This window comes from Neoarius graeffei, chromosome 17, assembly GCF_027579695.1.
Source record: "Neoarius graeffei isolate fNeoGra1 chromosome 17, fNeoGra1.pri, whole genome shotgun sequence".
Lineage (NCBI taxonomy): Eukaryota > Metazoa > Chordata > Actinopteri > Siluriformes > Ariidae > Neoarius > Neoarius graeffei.
The window spans coordinates 26566380-26588694 of record NC_083585.1 but is presented as its reverse complement, the minus strand read 5'-3'; the positions used below and the strand labels follow the sequence as shown (position 1 = coordinate 26588694).

The 22315-nt window shown below is 42.9% G+C and overlaps 1 protein-coding gene across 4 annotated transcripts; it reads right to left on the bottom strand.

The window, feature by feature from the left end:
- Window positions 1-54: 54 nt before the first annotated feature.
- dlc (deltaC) lies at window positions 55-11696 on the bottom strand. 4 transcript variants are annotated; one of them, XM_060943911.1, is made up of 10 exons: window positions 11673-11696; window positions 7831-7965; window positions 7495-7734; window positions 7182-7242; window positions 6834-7091; window positions 4256-4617; window positions 3948-4164; window positions 1725-2427; window positions 1522-1636; window positions 55-1379 (listed from the first exon to the last, which is right to left on the bottom strand). In XM_060943911.1, the coding sequence occupies exons 1-10, from the start codon at window positions 11679-11681 to the stop codon at window positions 1374-1376; spliced, it is 2106 nt and encodes a 701-aa protein (XP_060799894.1). In that variant the 5' UTR covers window positions 11682-11696; the 3' UTR covers window positions 55-1373. The 4 variants fall into 4 exon arrangements, with proteins under 4 accessions (XP_060799894.1, XP_060799893.1, XP_060799895.1 ...); XM_060943910.1 differs by having other exon boundaries at window positions 55-1098; XM_060943912.1 differs by lacking the exon at window positions 11673-11696 and adding an exon at window positions 8058-8118 and having other exon boundaries at window positions 55-1098.
- Between the last annotated feature and the right edge of the window lie 10619 nt (window positions 11697-22315).

The window sequence follows — 22315 nt, the reverse complement described above, 5'->3', positions numbered from 1 at the left end:
CAAATCATTTTTGAACATCTTCTACAAAACGAAGCAAGACACAACAGACTGATATAGTTTTATGATTTATTTTAAGAAAAAAAAATGTGTGCGTGTGTGTGTGTGTGTGTGTGTGTGTATGACTTTGTGATAAATGGCACATAACATTGACATATATACAATTCTGTTCATAAATACAAATTATTTACAAATTAAATATTAGGAACATCTCACGGTTTTGTACAACACTGCACTGTTAAATTAAGAAGGATATGAATGAACATAAGTTGTCTATTTGGTATACAGTGAAAAAATATCATAAAAACTCTTTAGTGGAGTCTTTTTTTAAAAGACCCTGATGCAGATCTGCTCGAAAGAATGGCTTCGTTTAAGCCACAGGAATGTAGGAAATAGCTCCGTTGATTGTAGATGAAAAAGTTGTCGGATGAAAGCTATAAAGCTGTTTTTGCTTTTTTTTTTAATCCATCTCAACCTCTGCTGGAAAACACCTCTGAACCCTGACTGCTGAGGGATATGACTTCTTTGTATAGAAAATATATTTCGAGTTCTTCTTTTCAAAGTCCTAAAGTTACAAATACCTTTTGGGTTTTTTTCTAACAAAGTACCTCTTCATTCAGGAATGGTAAGATAAGAAGATTAGGCACTTATTTGGATTGACTTTGCTTGCTTTCCTTGGTAGTCAAGGTCATTATAGACATTAGGTGTTGTGTAACAAGTCCCACTTACACAATATTTCAGATCATTTCCCATGACCAGCGTTCACCTTGCCTGCAGTCCTTTGTTTGGTTTGGTTTGGTGACTTGTCAGAAGGCAGATCCTCATTCTTCACGTCTCTCATCATATTCCACGGTCAGGCTTTTGATTTGTTCAGCGATATTGATATTACCTCAGCAGCGAGTCTTTAGCTTTGATTGACTGGATACAAGGCCTCGTTTGGTATAAAGTGCGCTCTTCGTGATCGAGATGCACCTTTATTTTTTCCCATCATAAGGCACCTGGAGAGAAAAGGTCCTGCCTTTTTGTGATTAAGGATCCTTTGATTCATTTCCATTGTTCCATCAAGTTCATTTTTCTTTTTAAAAACGTATATATATTCATCTGTATTGGATATAAAAAAAAGTCAATTGTAGTGCAAATTGTGCAATTTCACCCCTCCTAAAGCTCTTCTTGCTTTGTCTACGCAACATTGTCCACAGCAAAAAGTAGTCCTTTGATATGAGCAGCATCAATAAATATTATATATATATATATATATATATATATATATATATATATATATATATATATATATATGTGTGTCTCTTCACTTGTCCTTTAAAAGCATGTAAACATGTTCAGGCCAAGCCTGATGATGATTGAGGTGCACAATATTGTTAAACCTGATGGAGGGAGGGAAGGAGGGAAAGAAAGAAAGAAAGATTGAGAGAGAGAGAGAGAAAGAGAAGCTGTAAAACTTATTCTTAAAATAGATAAGAAGCATAAGCAAAACTCCACTGCTCATTTTTAAAGGACGATGCTTACCTCAGTAGCAAAAACACACGGTTCCTTTTGTTCAGGAAGGATGTATACCGGATGATACAAGTCTTCTTTAGGAAAGCTTAAAGAGGAAACTAATATAGAGGACTCTGAGTTTTTCCTGAAGAGAAGACAAACAAAAACAGGTTAGACCAAGTTCAGTTAGTCAGGCACAGAGATGAGTACAGAAATAAGGAGGAGACCCTCACAGGTCTAGCTTATCCTTTGTATTTTTCTCATCTTTAGCCAGATTGTAGTCCAGCATCTTTTGCTTGTTGTTGGCCTTGTCATTACAAAGAGTATCCAGGATGCCCGAGTTGAGCGCCGCATCCTTGTTGGACACCTTGAACGGACCACCAGGGATGAGGAAAGCTTCTTTCTCTTTATAGCTGGACTGAACGTTTGAGATCACCGAGCTGCGATTGTTGATGGTATCCAGGTTGTTGCGCACAGATGAGAACATGAATTTGTTGCCACGTCTCATCTGTTTGAGAAGGATGATGGCAGCGCACAGCACCAGCATCAGTGTGATAAGGACCAAGGTAGAGGAAATGGCCAGGACTGCGGGGAAACTAGATACAGGAGGCGGTTTTGTGGATGGCTGGCTGTACTCGCAATGCAAACCCATGAATCCTGGTGGGCAGTTGCACACAGGCCCACTGAAGTGAAAATAGCATGTGGCACCATTCCTACAGGACAGGAGGCTGCAAGCGTCAGTACGCACGTTGCAATCCTTGCCTGTGAAGCCCAACGTGCACTTGCACGTGTAGTCATTAATGCCGTCCACACAGGTGCCTGCATTGCGACACGGGTTACGGGCACACTCGTCAATGTTGATCTCGCAACGCAGTCCTTTGAAGCCAGGGCGACATCGGCACATTAAGCTGTGACCCAGGTCGAGACACTGGCCTCCTTTAAAAAAGTAATAGGGGAAAGGAAAAGTTAAACATTCAAACACCACTGTTGACTGTAAATGAAGTCTTGCACTTAAAATGCAGCTACTTGACCTTAAATATTTGAAGAGTTTGGTTCCAAAACGCGATAAACGCCAAATTTGAAAAACTGAAACTCCCGCCACCAAACCATCAGCAATTATCATATCTTACTCATACCATATTCAGATTTCGCCAAAACACGATATCTGCCATTGATTTACACACTGCATTACAGCCTTTCGTTCCAAAACGCAATAAGCGCCATCACCGATTTTTCTCAAAACTGGACAATCAGAGGCCGCCATTGGCATGAAGTCTTCTAACATGAAGTAGGAAATCGCTTCGTCACTTCTCGCATTTACTGGACAATTTCATGCTGAATTATGAATAATTTCAATAAAATAATCTAAAAATAGGGGCGGCACGGTGGTGTAGTGGTTAGCGCTGTCGCCTCACAGCAAGAAGGTCCGGGTTCGAGCCCCGTGGCCGGCGAGGGCCTTTCTGTGTGGAGTTTGCATGTTCTCCCCGTGTCCGCGTGGGTTTCCTCTGGGTGCTCCGGTTTCCCCCACAGTCCAAAGACATGCAGGTTAGGTTAACTGGTGACTCTAAATTGAGCGTAGGTGTGAATGTGAGTGTGAATGGTTGTCTGTGTCTATGTGTCGGCCCTGTGATGACCTGGCGACTTGTCCAGGGTGTACCCCGCCTTTCGCCCGTAGTCAGCTGGGATAGGCTCCAGCTTGCCTGCGACCCTGTAGAACAGGATAAAGCGGCTAGAGATAATGAGATGAGATGAGAGCTATAAAACAAAATAATCTGTCATGAAAGAACACAGTGAAATGCACTTTAAATAGAAAGGGAAAAATGCCATGGCGTGGATATGTAGCGACTTGACAAAAAAAAATTTACTTGGTTCACTTAAAAGCTGTTAATTAGTTCCGGATTTCATTTTTGAAGTTTATTATCAATAAGGAGTTAGTCAATAAATTTTAAAACAGGATACAGTGGTTTTCCTTTTATCACATCCCGCGATCAGAAAAAGTGATTTTTTTCTTGAAACAGTGTTATTGGATATATAGTGTTTTGGAACCAAACTCTTCATTTGTAGACAGAGATGGTATAGTTTATTTATAAGAAATATTATCAGCAGACTTGTAATACTTAATTAGCACACATGGGAAAAGTGTGTGCAATTTCTTTCGCAATAGGACTCCTGTGCTGTTTCATCATGGCAGGTCTATCTTCCACGCTTTATCAGCATGTGAGACAAACTGGCGTCTCTCCTATCCTGTTCGAGCAGCAATCTTGATGAGGTTGGCAGTCATGCTAAATGGATGCATCTCAAGCTACACACATAGTGGGCTGCCACTCAGGCAGAATGCGATGACAGCTAAGAAATGCAAGAGCAGCATAATTGCTTGAATTTTTCAGATAAGAGCTTCACGGGAACCCAGTTTAGCATGTCCGGGTTCCTGTGTTGTTAAATGTTGCAGTGTTTACCATTGGCACAGGGGTCACTACTGCACCGGTCAATTTTCTTCTCACAGTTGGAGCCCATGTAACCGACAGGGCAGCGACAGGAGTAACTTCCGGTCGGTGTCTCCATACAGGTTCCACCATTGAAGCATGGTCCATCTGCACAGGTCATAGCGCTCACCTCACAATTCTTTCCATAGAAGCCTTGGGGACACGTACATGAGTAGTCGTTCACTAGATCCTACAAAGGAGAAGGGGGTGGGAATAAACTACCTGACTTTTGAGGGCAAACCAGCAGACAGAAGGTGGTAGGCTTGAATATGGGCACTTACGTTACAGCTGCCGCCGTTCTTGCATGGATTGCTGTTGCACTCGTTGGTCTCGAGCTCGCAGTTGGTGCCACTGAAGCCAGGCTTGCAGGCACACGTGTAGCTCCCCTGACCCGTGTTTGTGCATGTGGCGTCATTCTTGCAGGGTTTATGATTGGTGCAGAAGTTAAGGTCTTGGTTGCAGAACAGGCCGCCCCAGCCTTCCTTGCAGTCGCACTGAAACGGCTGGTCGCAAGTTCCATGCAAGCACCCAGGGTGCCGCTGGCACTCATCGCAGAGGGGGCCCTCCCACCCAAGGCGACACTTGCACTCACCAGGGGTCTCACAATAACCGTGCTCATCGCTGCAGCCAGGCGAGCAGATGGCTGTTAGAAACGAGAGGCAAAGAAAAGGGGGAAACTAGAATGAGGGTTCCTCTTGCACTGAAACACACACACACACACACACACATGCATGCACACACACACACACACACGCACACACACACGCACACCCCTTCCTTACCTTCCCAAGGCGTGGGCACGTCAAGCATTTGTTAAGTACTAAACTAAGCAGCTGTGACACAGACAAAAGGAACACATGCCGTCTTTTTCACGCAATGCAGAGCACATTACGCTAAACCTTTAGTCTTTAGTCTTTCTTAGTCTTATTGTTAGAGGAACATAAAAAGATTCAAGTTAAGATTTATCCATTGACCCAATGCGACATGTTGTTGGGGCATGAATTACCTGAGTGCAGGAGTTTATCCCAAACTGCTCTAAGCTTATTTCTACAGAGCCCCTAAAGTCTAGAAAGGAGTTTTGTTTTTTGTTTTAAATCTGGTGTGCATGAGTTTTTATCTTGTGGGAACAAGATAATTATCTCATGTGTGTGTATTACAGGTGATTTTTGAAATCAGATGATTCTAGATTTACCTAGGTGAATTAGGTCGACATTTTTAAAAGAAATTTAGGGGGCTCATTAAAAAAGGGGAGGGGCTTGGATTTTTTAAGGGGTTCATAAAGGAGTGAGAACACTTTGACAACCACTCTCTACTTGCCCTCCCCCCATCCCCTCTTATACTTCTAAACCCAGAATTACACACACACACACACACACACACACACACACACACACACACACAAATACAGGGTTAGTCAAAATTATATTAACACTTAAATGGTAGAAACCAATCGGATCTTGAGTGGAAGTTCATCAATGGCGTACTGCTGCACCATCTGTAAGTAGACGTCTGACGTCACTGTTGGGGTGTCAAAAAAGTAGGGCCCAATTACGCCAGCAGCGGTCACGGCGCACCACACATTCAGGAGAAAAATAGTGTTAACAGAATTTTCACACACACATATACACACACACACACACACACACACACACACACAGGGGGCTGCAAAAGTAGGTATACAATAATGAAAAACAGAACATTTGCACAAAACATTATTTTATTGATTATACAAACATATCAGTAATAAACATATTAATCCCACAAACGTTCAAACTGTTTGCCCCCGGCATTCACACACTCCACTAGTCGAGTGTTTGAATAATCCTTACTGTATACCTACTTTTGCAGTGTGTGTCAAAATTCTGTTAACACTAATGGATTATTTTTCTCCTATATTATTTGGACAATGGACTGCTTTTAGTGATAGAGAAACGGGCTTTTCAACCCACCTTTTTTTTTTAATTTAAACTACCCTTGCTGGGAATCAAACTCATAACCTTCTGCTTTAAAATCCAGCACTTTACCACGGGGAGGATTCAGGTACAACAAAGAAACCAAACATTCCACTAGATTACGCGACACTAAACCCTGTGTGTGTTCCGGGTTTAGAGGTGGTGGAATGAGGAGACAGTGGTTGTCAAAGTGTTCTTATGTAATATATACACACACACCTGTCTGATTCAAGTAGCTTTGTCATCCACCCTCCTTTCTTTTTTTAAGCTACCCTTGCTGGGACTTGAACTCATAACCTTCTACTTTAAAATCCAGCACTTTACCACTACACCACAGAGGATTCAGGTAGCGCAAAGAAATCAAACATTCCACTAGATTACATAACACACAGAGAACTAAACCCTGCGTGTGTTCCAGGTTTAGAGGTGGTGGGATGAGGAGACAGTGGTTGTCAAAGTGTTCTTATATAATATATATACACACACACCTGTCTGATTCAAGTAGCTTTATCATCCACCCTCCTTTTTTTTTTTTTTTTTTAAAGCTACCCATGCTGGGACTTGAACTCATAACCTTCTACTTTAAAATCCAGCACTTTACCATGACACCACAGAGGATTCAGGTAGTGCAAAGAAATCAAACATTCCATTAGATTACGCAACCTGGGTGACTCAAGATTCAAAACTCACCTGTAACATGTGCAAGATAACTTGCGTGTGCAGTATCATTATTTTGACGCTTTATTCCGGTTTAAGGGGTTTAAAAAAAACCCACACACACACATCACCTTTGAGGACTTGAGGGGCTCGGTGTATTTCAGATCATGTGGGGGAAAGCTGAAGCAGAGCGCGCGCACGTCTTTAAGTCCACTTCAGCTGTAAAGAGTGTAAGAAAAGAGACACTTACGTTCGCCGCAGTATTCGCCTTTCCAACCAGATAAACAAATCCTCTGTCCGGAGGAATCGCACGTGAAGTGACCGAAGGCGTCGTCCCGGGGCCGGCAGAACACCGAGCAGCTCTCTCCGTAGTAAAACTCATCACACATGACATGGTAAGAGTAGCGCAGTTCGCTCTGCTCCCCGAGCCGCTCGTCCTGCAGGGAGTTCTCACCCGCGGTCAGGCTCCGCTTAGTGGCCAGCAGGCTCAGCCGTGTGTTCTGGGTTTCTAAAAATACACCACAGAGACCGAGCGGTTATTCACCCGTTCACTCGAACCTGCTGTGAAAGCTCGGCTGAAGCAACAGGGGCGGTTTACCCGTGGACTGGTCTGACGAAGGGGCTGTGTTCCATGCTTCAATGATTAACGAAAACGTTCCCTGTGAGAAGAAAAAGAAGAAGAAGAAGAAAACAAGCGCACGAGAATTTATAAATGTACAGTATTATTACTGTGTGGTGGTGACTCAGTGGGTTCATCAGAAGGTCATGGGTTCGAGTCTCAACAGTGCCATGTCGAGCGGAGAGAAAAGATGCAGTCAGTAAAGGGATGGTGTGTGTGTGTGTGTTTTTGTTGTTTTAATAGCCTATGTAAGTAAAACACAACTGAAGAAGAAATTATGTTCGAATCTCACCGGCCATTTGAAATTGAAGGGCACTTTGATGGGGGCGCTGCTGGCGATGGAGCTCGGTTCGGCGCTGAAGGTGTCCGTCAGTCCGGTACCGTATGTGCACGGAGGTTCGGCCGATATCACATCCTGAGAGTGTTTGAGACACACACGGAAGAAGATGCGGCAGTCCTGCGAGTCCTTGCACACCCCGCCGGGGCTGCTGTACGAGTGCACTTTCAGCTCAAACACCCCGGAGGAGTGGACCTGCACGGGGAACACGACACGGGGCAGCAGAGTAAATACCGCACATCACACAGCCTCCTCATGCGCCTCTCACAGCACCACAGACACCCGACTCACCAGCTGGGATCCGATCACTATAAAGATACACGTCGAGAAGAAATGAGCCATTTTCCTCATGGTCTGCCCAAACAGCAGACTGCACCGGTTTGGGTTCCAGGTATCTGATACAGGTTCCTGATGTCTGGCTTCCAACTAAAGAAAAAAAAAAAAAAAAGCTTAATTGGAAAATTAGAGAAGGATGTTAAACACACAAACAACCTGCTGGAGAGTAATCTGGAGCTTACGATCACAAAACTACCCTATGAGCTCCACGACTTGTGCTCTTTGAACCTGTGTGTTTTCACTTTAGCAAGGCAGAGTTTTTTAAACCCGGGGGCGGGGACGGGGGCGGGATTATGCAAAACAAGCCTGTTGTTCCCAAACAGGCTAGTGTCTGAACTGAAGGACTTATATTCTAATTAAATGAGTTAGTTAATTTAAAAAAAAAAAAATAGATAAAATTGCTCATGAAGATGGCAGACTGGACAGGCATGAGAAAAAAATAATAAATAAATAAATAAATAAATAAATAAAATGCAAATCCATGTGAACTCGTAAAGCTGATTATTATTATTATTATTATTATTATTCAAAGAGTTTAGTGTCGGCTAGTGTCTGAAGGACTTATATTCTAATTAAATGAGTTAGTTAATTTAAAAAAAAAATAGATAAAATTGCTCATGAAGATGGCAGACTGGACAGGCATGAGAAAAAAAATAATAAATAAATAAATAAATAAATAAAATGCAAATCCATGTGAACTCGTAAAGCTGATTATTATTATTATTATTATTATTATTATTATTATTATTATTCAAAGAGTTTAGTGTCGGCTAGTGTCTGAAGAACTTATATTCTAATTAAATTAGTTAGTTAATTTAAAAAAAAAATAGATAAAATTGCTCATGAAGATGGCAGACTGGACAGGCATGAGAAAAAAATAATAATAAATAAATAAAATGCAAATCCATGTGAACTCGTAAAACTTATTATTATTATTATTATTATTATTATTATTATTATTATTCAAAGCGAAGAGAAGAGAAGGATGAGAAATATTTTGCACTACTTTGTTTTAGACCCCACTTTTAAAACAGACTTGTTTGTATGACTTTTTTATTAGGAATATTTAAAAAAAAATCACACTGAATTTGGATTGGATCTGCACGTGTGTAGTGTGGAAGTTAGTGTTTTTCCCCTTTAGTATTTCCCCTCTTATTGCCGCGTGCCGGGCTTTTTTTTTTTTTTTTTTCTTCATTATGCATGGTTGTGAGTTCTTTCCCCCGGGCCGGGGAGGGGAGGGCGGGGTTACACAGGTTCTTCTCACTCGCTCCTTTTAATTCATGTGTGTGTGTGTGTGTGTGATTGTTGGGGCGCGTGTGAGTCGTTAAACCCGCGCGCCGCTTCAGATCCGGAGCTGCTTTTGTTCTCTCGGGGCTTCGACCCAGGGGCCTCAGGGGCCGAAAATTACACATAATTGCTTTTGTGAATTGTGTTGCGCGCGTGTGTGTGTAGGGGAACTACTGACCACAGCTGTATGCTAAACCAGCACCTGGCCAGAATGAGACTGAGTCCCATGAGCACACAACCACCTCACCATCAATTCTCCCGTAATGAACACTTTCCTCTTAATTAGTCTCAGAGACCCATTAACGCGTGGCTCGGGATGCGAACACAAGCTGGAGTGGAGTAATTAAGCCACTCTAACTGTCTGAGATTGACCTAAGGGCTCACTTCTAAAACCAGCACATTATCAGGTTGCACAGAGCAGCTCTGTGTGTGTGTGTGTGTGTGCGCCATATGCCGTGCTCACTACCCTTTGCACTTCACTCACAACAGGTAAACTTTAGAGAAGAAAGAAATCCCTCAGCTCTGGCCCCCAGGATCCGGGTTCTATACCCATATCTGGGTTCTACTGAGATTTGCTGAATGATTCAGAGGTCTGTACTCCTTTCTGGATGGAATTATCCTCCAGGCCACATTTCAACATGGAGATAAAAGCCATTCGTGGGCCAGTTAAACCCCACAGCCTCTGCGGTGCAGAACGAGCAGCTTTCCAAACTGTTGCTGCGCTCTTGTTATGCTAATGAGCGCAGCGCGTGCCTCCGCTGGCACGCTTCATTACGTCACCAGGGGGCGGGGTTTATGTTCTGACTAATAAACAATTACCTGTTTTAGATCAGTAATAGTCTAAACACGTGGAGCTGTGATTCATAAGTATTTTATAGTAATTATAATAATACAGTGGCAAGCTTGAAGTCTAGATCATGATCAGACAGAGCGATCAGCACACAATATATTCTTTTCATCATATCTGGCAAAAAAGGAAGTAGCAGGTCATGTTTAATGTTTATGACAGGCTTACTGTAATATCGTTATCGAATTATACTAAATGGGAGGGGGGAAGCAGTGATATCATAGGTTTATTACTGCCATATGGGCATGAATCTCTGGGTTGTTCCTGGTCATGTTGTTCATAGACCTCATGCGGTACTGATGCAGAGCTACAAACGCAAACGAGGGGGGGTCACGTGACCGAGGAAACGCATTAATTAAACAAATCAATAACCATCTGGTGGAAATGGAAAGCGCACGCGACGCACGGCTAATGTTTACAGACGCGGATATAATGATCAATAACCTCTCCTGATCGATAAAAGGCAAGATCTCCCTTCCTCCATCCCTCCCTCCCTCCCAGACACCAAGGGTAGGGTGCATCAGTTGCCCCCTAAAATTGAAAAGTTCCTCCGATCATGATGCATTTTTGTTTTTATGTTCCTTTTGGTAAGAAAACACACTGGGTGAAATATTTTGACAAAATTCAAAAGTTTAATGGTGGCACCAGGAGCTCAAAGTTATGGAAAAATGACTTTGATGACAAAATTTCGATCACTTTTCATGAAACATTATGGCACCTATACCAAATATCTTAGATACACATTTTTAGTCCATATTCTAAATATATTATCAAGCACAGTTTGAGTTTTAGCTGTTCATTGAATCGTTGTTCAACTACTTTTAAACAATACAAATGTATTATGAATCACATTAATGCTTCTCAATCCCTTGCAAAGGTTCTTAACATGATCTCTGGCTCACAAGAAATGGAGTCCAACATTGTGATTCAAACCTTACACGAAAACATAAAATAAGTGTTTTTTGGCAAAAAAAAAAAAAAACCTCATGGTGCCACCATTAGACTTTTGAATATGGTCAAAAAATGTTACAGGATGTCTTTATTGGTGAAAAGGAACACCCAAACAAAAATGCATCAGATTTTATGAAAGTGAGGGCAACTGATGCACCCTAACCAAGGGGCTTAGGATCGAGGAAAAGGGTTCAATTCTGGATAGGCTATTGTTCTCACACTGTAAACCCGAATAAGTTGAGTTTACTTAAAAAAATTGAGGAAAGTGGTTGCCTTAAAAAAAAATAAGTAATTATTAATGATTGAATTGAGTACCTTAAACTTACCAGAAGATTGTAAGTTTAAGGTACTCAATTCAATCATTAATAATTACTTATTTTTTTTAAGGCAACCACTTTCCTCAATTTTTTTAAGTAAACTCAACTTATTCGGGTTTACAGTGCACTGTTTATTATTATTATTATTATTATTATTAATCATCCACGTGTCCAGAAGCCACGCTTGGGGCCCCAGGCGGCGTTGTGTCTCCAGTGGTGCGAGGATCAGGAGGAGGATTAGAGGGAGATGAGAAGAGTCAGAAAGGCACACTCCGACTTTTGGGAAGGTGTGAAGCAGCAGCAGCAGAAGGCACGGTGCATCCACAAATGGGAATGTGGCGAGGTGTTAAACGCGACACCAGGTGCTCGAACCCCACCCATTCCCACACACACACCTTCCTCATGCACGGGGCGCTGAAGTGTCACTCTGACGCATGGCTTTTGTTCACAGCTTCAGCCTGCAGTTTGGTCAGGAGATGGAGTGAGAAAGGGCTCCTTTAGAAAAAAAATAAGTTTATTCAAGTGTGTTTCGAGTATACAACTAGAGATTATGCTTTCAGTTTACTTTTTATTTCCTTATCAGAGATATAAAGTTATAAGTATACTTGGCTTATACTGAAAAGTATATTAAGCTTATACTTAAACTTTTGATCAAGATATACTTAAAAGTATTAAAATATTTGTGCCTCATGGTTAAGTGTGGGCGGCACGGTGGTGTAGTGGTTAGCGCTGTCGCCTCACAGCAAGAAGGTCCGGGTTCGAGCCCCGTGGCCGGCGAGGGCCTTTCTGTGTGGAGTTTGCATGTTCTCCCCATGTCCGCGTGGGTTTCCTCCGGGTGCTCCGGTTTCCCCCAAAGACATGCAGGTTAGGTTAACTGGTGACTCTAAATTGACCGTAGGTGTGAATGGTTGTCTATGTGTCAGCCCTGTGATGACCTGGCGACTTGTCCAGGGTGTACCCCGCCTTTTGCCTGTAGTCAGCTGGGATAGGCTCCAGCTTGCCTGCGACCCTGTAGAACAGAATAAAGCGGCTAGAGATGATGAGATGTTTATGTGTACTTGCCCTGGAGTTGTGCTTATCCTGTTGACAGTAGCCTATAAAATACTTCTTGGCACGGTGGTGTAGTGGTTAGTGCTGTCGCCTCACAGCAAGAAGGTTCTGGCAGGGGCCTTTCTGTGTGGAGTTTGCATGTTCTCCCCGTGTCTGCGTGGGTTTCCTCCACAGTCCGAAGACATGCAGTTTGGTTAATATGGGACAGCCTTGGGCTTGAGGTGCTGTCCCAACTGCTCCCCGGCCGCTGTTAGCATGGCCGCCCACTGCTCTGGGGATGTGTGTGTTCACTGCGTCAGATGGGTTAAATGCAGAGAGGAATTTCACAAGTGTGTGATGAATAAAGTTTTTCTTTCTTTCTCACACATATTGGCTTCTTTGTGATATACAGCAGCATGTTTTAAATCCCATCTTTTAAACCTACATGCACCATAAGTTTATGGTCAGCTCTGGAGTGGAACAGCTTAAGAGTAAACAGTGTTGGAACATAAACTTATCTTTTATGTAGATACAGTGCTGAGCGTAAATGAGTACACCCCCTTTGAAAAGTAACATTTTAAACAATATCTCAATGAACACAAACAATTTCCAAAATGTTGACAAGACAAAGTTTAATATAACATCTGTTTAACTTATAACATGAAAGTAAGGTTAATAATATAACTTAGATTACACATTTTTCAGTTTTACTCAAATTAGGGTGGTGCAAAAATGAGTACACCCCACAACAAAAACTACTACATCTAGTACTTTGTATGGCCTCCATGATTTTTAATGACAGCACCAAGTCTTCTAGGCATGGAATGAACAAGTTGGCGACATTTTGCAGCATCAATCTTTTTCCATTCTTCAACAATGACCTCTTTTAGTGACTGGATGCTGGATGGAGAGTGATGCTCAACTGGTCTCTTCAGAATTCCCCATAGGTGTTCGATTGGGTTCAGATCAGGAGACATACTCGGCCACTGAATCACTTTCACCCTGTTCTTCTTCAGAAATCCAACAGTGGCCTTAGATGTGTGTTTAGGATCATTGTCATGTTGGAAAAGTGCACGACAACCAAGGGCACAGAGTGATGGTAGCATCTTCTCTTTCAATATAGAGCAATACGTCTGTGAATTCATGATGCCATCAATGAAATGCAGCTCCCCGACACCAGCAGCACTCATGCAGCCCCACATAAGGACACTGCCACCACCATGTTTCACTGTAGGCACCAGGCATTTTTCTTTGTATTCCTCACCTTTGCGACGTCATACAGTTTTGAAGCCATCAGTTCCAAAAACATTTATCTTGGTCTCATCACTCCAGAGTATAGAGTCCCAGTAGTCTTCATCTTTGTCAGCATGGGCCCTGGCAAACTCTAGGCGGGCTTTTTTGTGCCTGGGCTTTAGGAGAGGCTTCTTTCGTGGACGGCATCCATGCATGCCATTCCTCTGCAGTGTACGCCGTATTGTGTCATGGGAAATAGTCACCCCAGTTTGGCTTTCTACTTCTTTAGATAACTGCAGTGAACTTGCATGCCGATTTTCTTCAACCGTTCTCATCAGAAGACGCTCCTGTCGAGGTGTTAACTTCCGTGGACGACCTGGACGTCTCTGTGAGATGGTCGCAGTTCCAGCTTTCTTAAATTTTTGTACCACTTTTGCTACAGTATTCTGACTGATAAGTAAAGCTTTGCTGATTATCTTGTAGCCTTCACCTTTGTGGTGGAAAGAAATTATTTTCTTTCTCAGGTCTTGTGTCATTTCTCTTCCATGTGGTGCCATTGCTGACGGCATGAAATGGGGAGGGTTTTTCTTTAAGTAACACCCTTTTGTAGTCAACTGTCTGCTGGACACCTGTGGAATGACTAATTAGACTCATCTGTGATTGTATTCTTGTTAAATTAGACATTTGTAGTCTACAATTTAGCTTTGCTCCGGAGACTTTCAGTGGGGTGTACTCATTTTTTCACCACCCTAATTTGAGTAAAACTGAAAAATGTGTAATCTAAGTTATATTATTAACCTTACTTTCACGTTATAAGTTAAACAGATGTTATATTAAACTTTGTCTTGTCAACATTTTGGAAATTGTGTTCATTGAGAGATTGTTTAAAATGTTACTTTTCAAAGGGGGTGCACTCATTTATGCTCAGCACTGTAGATGTATATAACCAGTAACTAATAGTATATTTCCAATAAAGTATACTTTTGGGCGGCACGGTGGTGTAGTGGTTAGCGCTGTCGCCTCACAGCAAGAAGGTCCGGGTTCGAGCCCCGTGGCCGGCGAGGGCCTTTCTGTGCGGAGTTTGCATGTTCTCCCCGTGTCCGCGTGGGTTTCCTCCGGGTGCTCCGGTTTCCCCCACAGTCCAAAGACATGCAGGTTAGGTTAACTGGTGACTCTAAATTGAGCGTAGGTGTGAATGTGAGTGTGAATGGTTGTCTGTGTCTATGTGTCAGCCCTGTGATGACCTGGCGACTTGTCCAGGGTGTACCCCGCCTTTCGCCCGTAGTCAGCTGGGATAGGCTCCAGCTTGCCTGCGACCCTGTAGAAGGATAAAGCGGCTAGAGATAATGAGATGAGAAGTATACTTTTATAAACTAAAAAGTGGACAAGTATGTAACGAGTAAACCAATAGTATATTTCCAGTATACTACAAAGTATACTTTACTGTAAACATCACTTACAGTAACGCTTTTATGGCTGAGGACTGCAGTTGACTTGCTAACTTTAGGACTGCAGTTGTCATGAACAGTTTTGCACTCAAGTTTCCATCAATGAAGAGTTTATTAACATCAACAAAACTGACTTCATGTTAAAACTGTTAATGTTGTCTGTTGTCGCCCAACTGAGGATGGGTTCCCTTTTGAGTCTGGTTCCTCTCAAGGTTTCTTCCTCATGTCGTCTGAGGGAGTTTTTCCTTGCCACCGTCGCCACAGGCTCGCTCACTGGGGATAGATTAGGGATAAAATTAGCTCATGTTTAAAGTCATTTAAGTTCCGTAAAGCTGCTTTGCGATAATGTCTATTGTTAAAAGTGCTATAGAAATGACGACTATATTTTAATAAACTAAAAAGTGGACTAGAAGTATAAAACAAGTAAACTCAGTATATTTCCAGTATACTATGAAGTATGCTTTTGTAAACTAAAGAGTGGACTACAAGTATAGAACTAGTAAAATATTAGTATACAAATTTACTTGTGGTATACTCATCTCATCTCATTATCTGTAGCCGCTTTATCCTTCTACAGGGTCGCAGGCAAGCTGGAGCCTATCCCAGCTGACTACGGGCGAAAGGCGGGGTACACCCTGGACAAGTCGCCAGGTCATCACAGGGCTGACACATAGACACAGACAACCATTCACACTCACATTCACACCTACGGTCAATTTAGAGTCACCAGTTAACCTAACCTGCATGTCTTTGGACTGTGGGGGAAACCGGAGCACCCGGAGGAAACCCACGCGGACACGAGGAGAACATGCAAACTCTGCACAGAAAGGCCCTCGCCAGCCCCGGGGCTCGAACCCAGGACCTTCTTGCTGTGAGGCGACAGCGCTAACCACTACACCACCGTGCCGCCTTGTGGTATACTTACAGTACAAAATAAAAAATACTTAGTTGTATACTCAGAGTTTACTTCTCTTAGACTTAAAGTATACTTTTTATAAACTAAAAGTGGACCAATTTAGTCCCAAGAGCTATTAGTTTAGTTTACTTACAAGTATACTGTAAGTACATTGATATCAGTATACTTGGTACACAAAAGTATACTTAAGGATATATATATATATATATATATATATATATATATATATATATATATATATATATGAATAAATAGAGGAAGCATGAAATAGTGGAGCCGAAGATTAAGTGGTGGAAACTAAAAGAGGTTGAACATCAGGAGTTTAGGGAAGAAATGAGACGAGCATTGAGTGGTCATGGAAGTCTGCCAGAAGATTGTGATACTACTGCTACACTAGTAAGAGAGGCAGCAAGGAAGGTGCTAGGGTGGTCATCGGGAAGGAGGAAGGAAGACAAGGAGACATGGTGGTGGAACAAAGTAGTGCAGGAAATTATAAAAGAGAAGAGGCTAGCAAAGAAGAATTGGGACGATCAGAGAGATGAGGAAAGCAAGCGGTTATACAGAGAGACGAGACAGAAGGCAAAAAGAGCGGTAGCAAAGGCAAAAGCAGATGCATTCTCGGAGTTGTACGAAAGACTGGAGACCAAAGGAGGAGAGAAAGACCTGTACAGACTAGCTAGGCAGAGAAACAGGGAAGCGAGGGATGTACAGCAGGTAAGAGTGATGAAAGATGTAAATGTGCTGACAGTGTATTAAGAAAGTGGAAAGAGTACTTTGAGGATTTATTAAATGAGGAGAATCCAAGAGAGTAAAGGTCAGATTCGTTGGAGACAGCAAATCAGGAAGCGGAGTTGGTTAGTAAGGACGAGGTGAGAGCAGCCATGAAAAGAATGAAGACTGAGAAAGCAGTCGGACCAGATGGTATCCCGATTGAGGCTTGGAGATGTTTGGGTGAGACGGCTGTGGAGTTCCTAACGAGATTGTTTAATAAGATCCTACAGAATGAGAAAATGCCAAATGAATGGAGAAAGAGTGCGCTAGTCCCAGTATGCAAGAATAAGGGAGATGTACAGAGCTGCAGTAATTACAGAGGGATAAAATTGATGAGCCACACCATGAAGCTATGGGAAAGAGTATCGGAGGCGAGATTGAGAAGAGAGGCAGCAATCTGTGAACAGCAGTACAGGTTTATGCCAAGGAAGAGCACGTCGGATGCAATTATTGCTTTAAGAATGTTAATGGAGAAGTACAGGGAAGGCCGGAGAAAGCTACATTGTGTGTTTGTAGACCTGGAGAAGGCATACGATAGAGTGCCGAGAGATGAGTTATGGTATTGTATGAGAAAGTGTGGAGTGAATGAGAAGTACATCAGAGTGGTGCAAGACATGTATGAGAACAGTGAAACAGCAGTGAGGTGTGCAGTTGGAACGACTGAATGGTTCAAGGTGAAGGTGGGACTCCATCAAGGATCTGCTTTGAGTCCTTTCTTGTTTGCCATAGTGATGGATAGCTTGATGGACGAAGTGAGGCAAGAGTCACCATGGAACATGATGTTTGCGGATGATGTGATATGTGATGAAAGTGGAGAGGAGGTTGAGTTGGGTTTGGAGAGATGGAGGTATGCATTGGAACGAAGAGGAATGAAGGTGAGCAGTAGCAAAACAGAATGCACGTGCATCAATGAGAATGGGGATGAGAGTGTAGTGAAGATGCAAGGAGTAGACATGAAGAAAGTTGGCGAATTCAAGTACCTGGGGTCAACTGTGCAGGAAAATGGGGGCTGCGATAGTGAGGTGAGAAAGAGAGTGCAGGCAGGGTGGAGCAGTTGGAGAAGGATTTCGGGATCGTTTGTGATAGGAAAGTCCCAGCAAAAGTGAAAGGTAAGATGTATAAGACAGTAGTGAGGCCAGGTGTGATGTATGGATTGGAGACCGTACACTTAACGAAGAGACAGGAGGCAAAGTTGGAGGTGGCGGAGTTGAGGATGTTAAGGTTGGCGATGGGAGTGACGAGGTTGGACAGGATAAGGAACGAGCACATCAGAGGGACAGCACATGTGGAGAGCTTGGGAATTAAGCTAAGAGAGATGAGACTGAGATGGTATGGGCACGTCCTGAGAAGAGATGCAGAGCATGTTGGAAGGAGAATGTTGAGGATGGAGCTGCCAGGCACACGAAAACGAGGAAGGCCAAAGAGGAGATACATGAATGCGGTGAGAGAGGACATGAAAGTGGCAGGTGTGGTAGAGAAGGATGCGGAAGACAGGGAGCAATGGAGACAAAAGATCTGCTGTGGCGACCCCTAATCTGGAGCAGCCAAAATACACACACGCATGCACGCATGCTTGCAATCAGAAATATTCAACCCCCCAAAGATTTTAAGGATTTATCAATTAAAGTTTTTTCAAAGAGCAAGCTTCTGCTTTGGATGACTTCTTTATGAGTTGAGCGATACATAAAATCAACGATGTAGTATTTGTGTGTAACAGTATATTTTGTTAAGATAGCCATGTTACAATTATTCAACCCCTATATAATATTGTTTTTAAAGCTTTTTGACAGTTTTTATGGCCTAAGGTTGAAACATAATTAAGCCTTTGGGAACTCTATAATGATCCTTCATTTGCTTCCGCTATGATGCATATATAAACCCCACCCATGAAAGTATTCAAGGTCAGTTGCAATCATGGGAAAGACAAAGGAGCTTCCACAAAAGCTGAGGGGAGATTATTTCATCACACCTAAAGGGCCTTGGGTATAAGAAGATTTCCAAAAATTTAACATTCCAAGAGACACGATTGGGAGCATTGGGAAGTTTAAAACTTATAGAACAGCTGCAAACCTGCCTGGCCGTGGAAGAAAGCCCAAAATTTCATCAAGGGCCCTTAGCCACTTAGTCAGGACAACTAAGAAAACCCCCCATGTGAGTGCAAGACACCTACAGGATGACATGATGAAGGCTGGTACAAGTGCTTCAGTGGCAACTATAAGACGTGCACTGAATAAACAAGGATTTCATGGGCGAACTCCAAAATGCACTCTACTCTTGACCACAAGGACCATCAAAAGCCGACTAGAATATGCCAGGAGGAATTTGGATAAGACTACAGAGTTTTGAGAGACTGTTCTATGGACTGATAAAACCAAACTGGAACTGTTTGGACATATGGACCAGCGGTATGTCTGGCGTGCGAAAGGCCAGGCTTATGACCAGAAGAATACCATCCCCACAGTCAAGCATGGAGGTGGGTCACTGATGATGTGGGGCTGTTTTTCTGCGGCAGGAACTGTCAATTTTGATCGTGTACCTGGCATCATGGATTCCCAGAAATACCAGGTCATTTTAAAGAGGAACGTGATGCCTTCTGTTGACAAATTAAAACTTGGTGATCAATGGACTTTCCAGCAAGACAATGATCCCAAGCACACCTCCAAGTCAACCAAAGCTTGGTTGAGAAAAAGATCCTGGAACATCCTGGAGTGGCCTTCTCAGTCACCAGATTTAAATCCGATTGAAAATCTTTGGTGGGATTTAAAGAAGGCAGTTGCAGCATGGAAGCCATCAAACATCACTGAGTTCGAGGCTTTTGCACGTGAAGAACGGGCAAAGATTCCAATCGAGAGGTGTAAGAAGCTTGTCAGCACTTACCGAAAACGTTTGTTAGAAGTTATAAAAGCAAAAGGATGCTCCACAAAGTACTGAAGCTGGGGGTTGAATAATAGTGCACGTGTTAAAAGATTTACATTTTCATTTGAACTTCAAAATTAAGTCAACTTCTGTTCTCAAAATAACTCAAATATGTAGCAATCATTTTTTGTTGTTTAATGAGGGTTTTTTTGTCATTTATTGTCATTATCTTTCATCCACATCACTATAATGTCTTTTGAGGTGAGGGGGTTGAATATTTCTGATTGCAACTGTATATACACACACATTATATGCACACACACACTCAACATACTCCAACTTAAAGCTGTAATAGTGAACTGAACACAGGGTTTTGTCATGTGGTGGCTAATTGCTGCTCTTTCATCATATATAGCTGTAGAGCTAATACAACTAAATCTGGAATATAATTAATAATACAAAAATCTCAAACGCACTTAAAAACTAAAATAGCCTATGTAGTTGTACTGGTGTCTGCACATGTGTGAACTCTGCCTGAGGGCACTGCGGCACGTGACCGTCTGTCAAGCACCGGGGCGTCATTTAAAAGCAAAAGTTCAACACCTAAACATTAGGTGACCATGCAGCACCATGCCGGTGCAAAAAAAGACCTGGAACAAGCGTGATGAGTTGAGAGAGCCCTCTCATGACCTTTTCACTGAGGTTGCACAGCAGATACAAAAAAAAAAAAAATTAAATAAAGATGAGACTCATTGTTAGCACAGTTTAATTTAACCTCTGCATTTAACCCATCTGAAGCAGTGAACACACGCACACATACCCAGAGCAGTGGGCAGCTATGCTACAGCGCCCAGGGAGCAGTTGGGGGTTAGGTGCCTTGCTCAAGGGCCCTTCACCCCAACCTCAGTCCATGGCCACCCCATGTTAACCTAACCACAAGTCTTTGGACTGCAAACTCCACACAGAAAGGCCCCCGTCAGCCACTGGGCTCGAACCCAGAACCTTCCTGCTGTGTGGCACCAGTGCTAATCACTACACCACCTTGCTGCCCAAGCAGGACTGAACTAATAGTTGCTTATGACAGAATTACAGCCTTACACTGTGAAAAATCGGGGTACAGTAGACATCCATTTCTGTCCCCCAAGGTATAGTCTATAGTAATAGGCACTAATGGGTCCTCGGGGTGGTGTAATGGTGAGCACTGTCACTTCACAGCAAGAAGGTTCCGGGTTCGAGCCCAGCAGCCGACGAGGGCTTTTCTGTGCGGAGTTTGCATGTTCTCCCCGTGTCCGCGTGGGTTTCCCCCACAGTCCAAAGACATGCAGGTTAGGTTAACTGGTGACTCTAAATTGAGCGTAGGTGTGAATGTGAATGGTTGTCTGTGTCTATGTGTCAGCCCTGTGATGACCTGGCGACTTGTCCAGGGTGTACCCCGCCTTTCGCCCGTAGTCAGCTGGGATAGGCTCCAGCTTGCCTGCGACCCTGTAGAACAGGATAAAGCGGCTAGAGATAATGAGAGAGATGAGAGTTTGCATGTTCTCCCCATGTCTGTGTGGGTTTCCTCTGGGTGCTCCGGTTTCCCCCACAGTCCATAGACATGCACAGGTTAACATGGGGTGACCTTGGGCTGAAGTGCCCTTGAGCAAGGCACCGAACCTCCAGCTGCTCCCCAGGCGCTGTGGCATAGCTGCCCACTGCTCTGGGTGTGCTTGAGCGTACATGTGACAAGTAAAGGCTTCTTGGCTTATTATTAGCCATCAAGGTAACTACTTGTACTTTTTATGGCTTAAAAGGTACATACATGTTCCAAAGCAATATACAGGGTTAGTCAAAATTCCGTTAACACGAATGGATTATTTTTCTCCTGAATGTGTGGTGCGCCATGACCACTGCTGGCATAATTGGGCCCTACTTTGACACCCCAACAGTGATGTCAGATGTCTACTTACAGATGGTGCAGCAGTACACCATTGATGAACTTCCACTACAGATCCGATTGGCGGGGTATTTCCAACAGGATGACGCACCGCCGCGTCTTGGCCATACTGTTCATGCTTATCTTGACCACACATTTCCAGGTCAATAGATAGGTTGCGGCGGACCATTGCCGTGGCCTCCACACTCCCCTGATTTGACGCCCTGTGATTTCTGGTTATGGGGTATGGTGAAAGAGCACGTGTATTGCAGGAAAGTTCATGATATCAATGACCTCAAGGACAGAATAAGGACTGTGGCATCATCTATTCCCCATGAAATATGTGTCCAGGCTTTAAATGGTACTGTTGCTCGCTGGTTTTTGTGTGTTGAACACGATGGCGAACAGGTTGAGACCGTCCTGTAAATCATCTTGCACGTATGATACATGTTTTGGGAATAAATGGTTTCTACCATTTAAGTGTTAACAATTTTGATGAACCCTGTATAAAGGATCCAAATAAGTACCTTAGAAAGTACTGTGCTCGTGACGAGCTGTTGTACGCCTAAAGCTACAATAACGTACTTTATTTTCTGAGAGTGTATGTTTGAGTGCAGCTTTGCTCAGCTGACATAAGGTAGTGATTATCGTAATAAAAATCTGAAAACGTATCAGATTTTGAAGTGGAGCATACAAGAATTTGTGGGCTTGCCTTATGAATTCCTTTTAAGTGGCGTACAGAATTTGAAGTTATTGGTTGATGTAGCATTTATCATTCGAATGACATTCTACTGGAAATCTGATCAGCTTTCATTGGATTATTGTATGATAAGAAGTTTACTCTTAAAATGATATTCAACTCTACAGGCT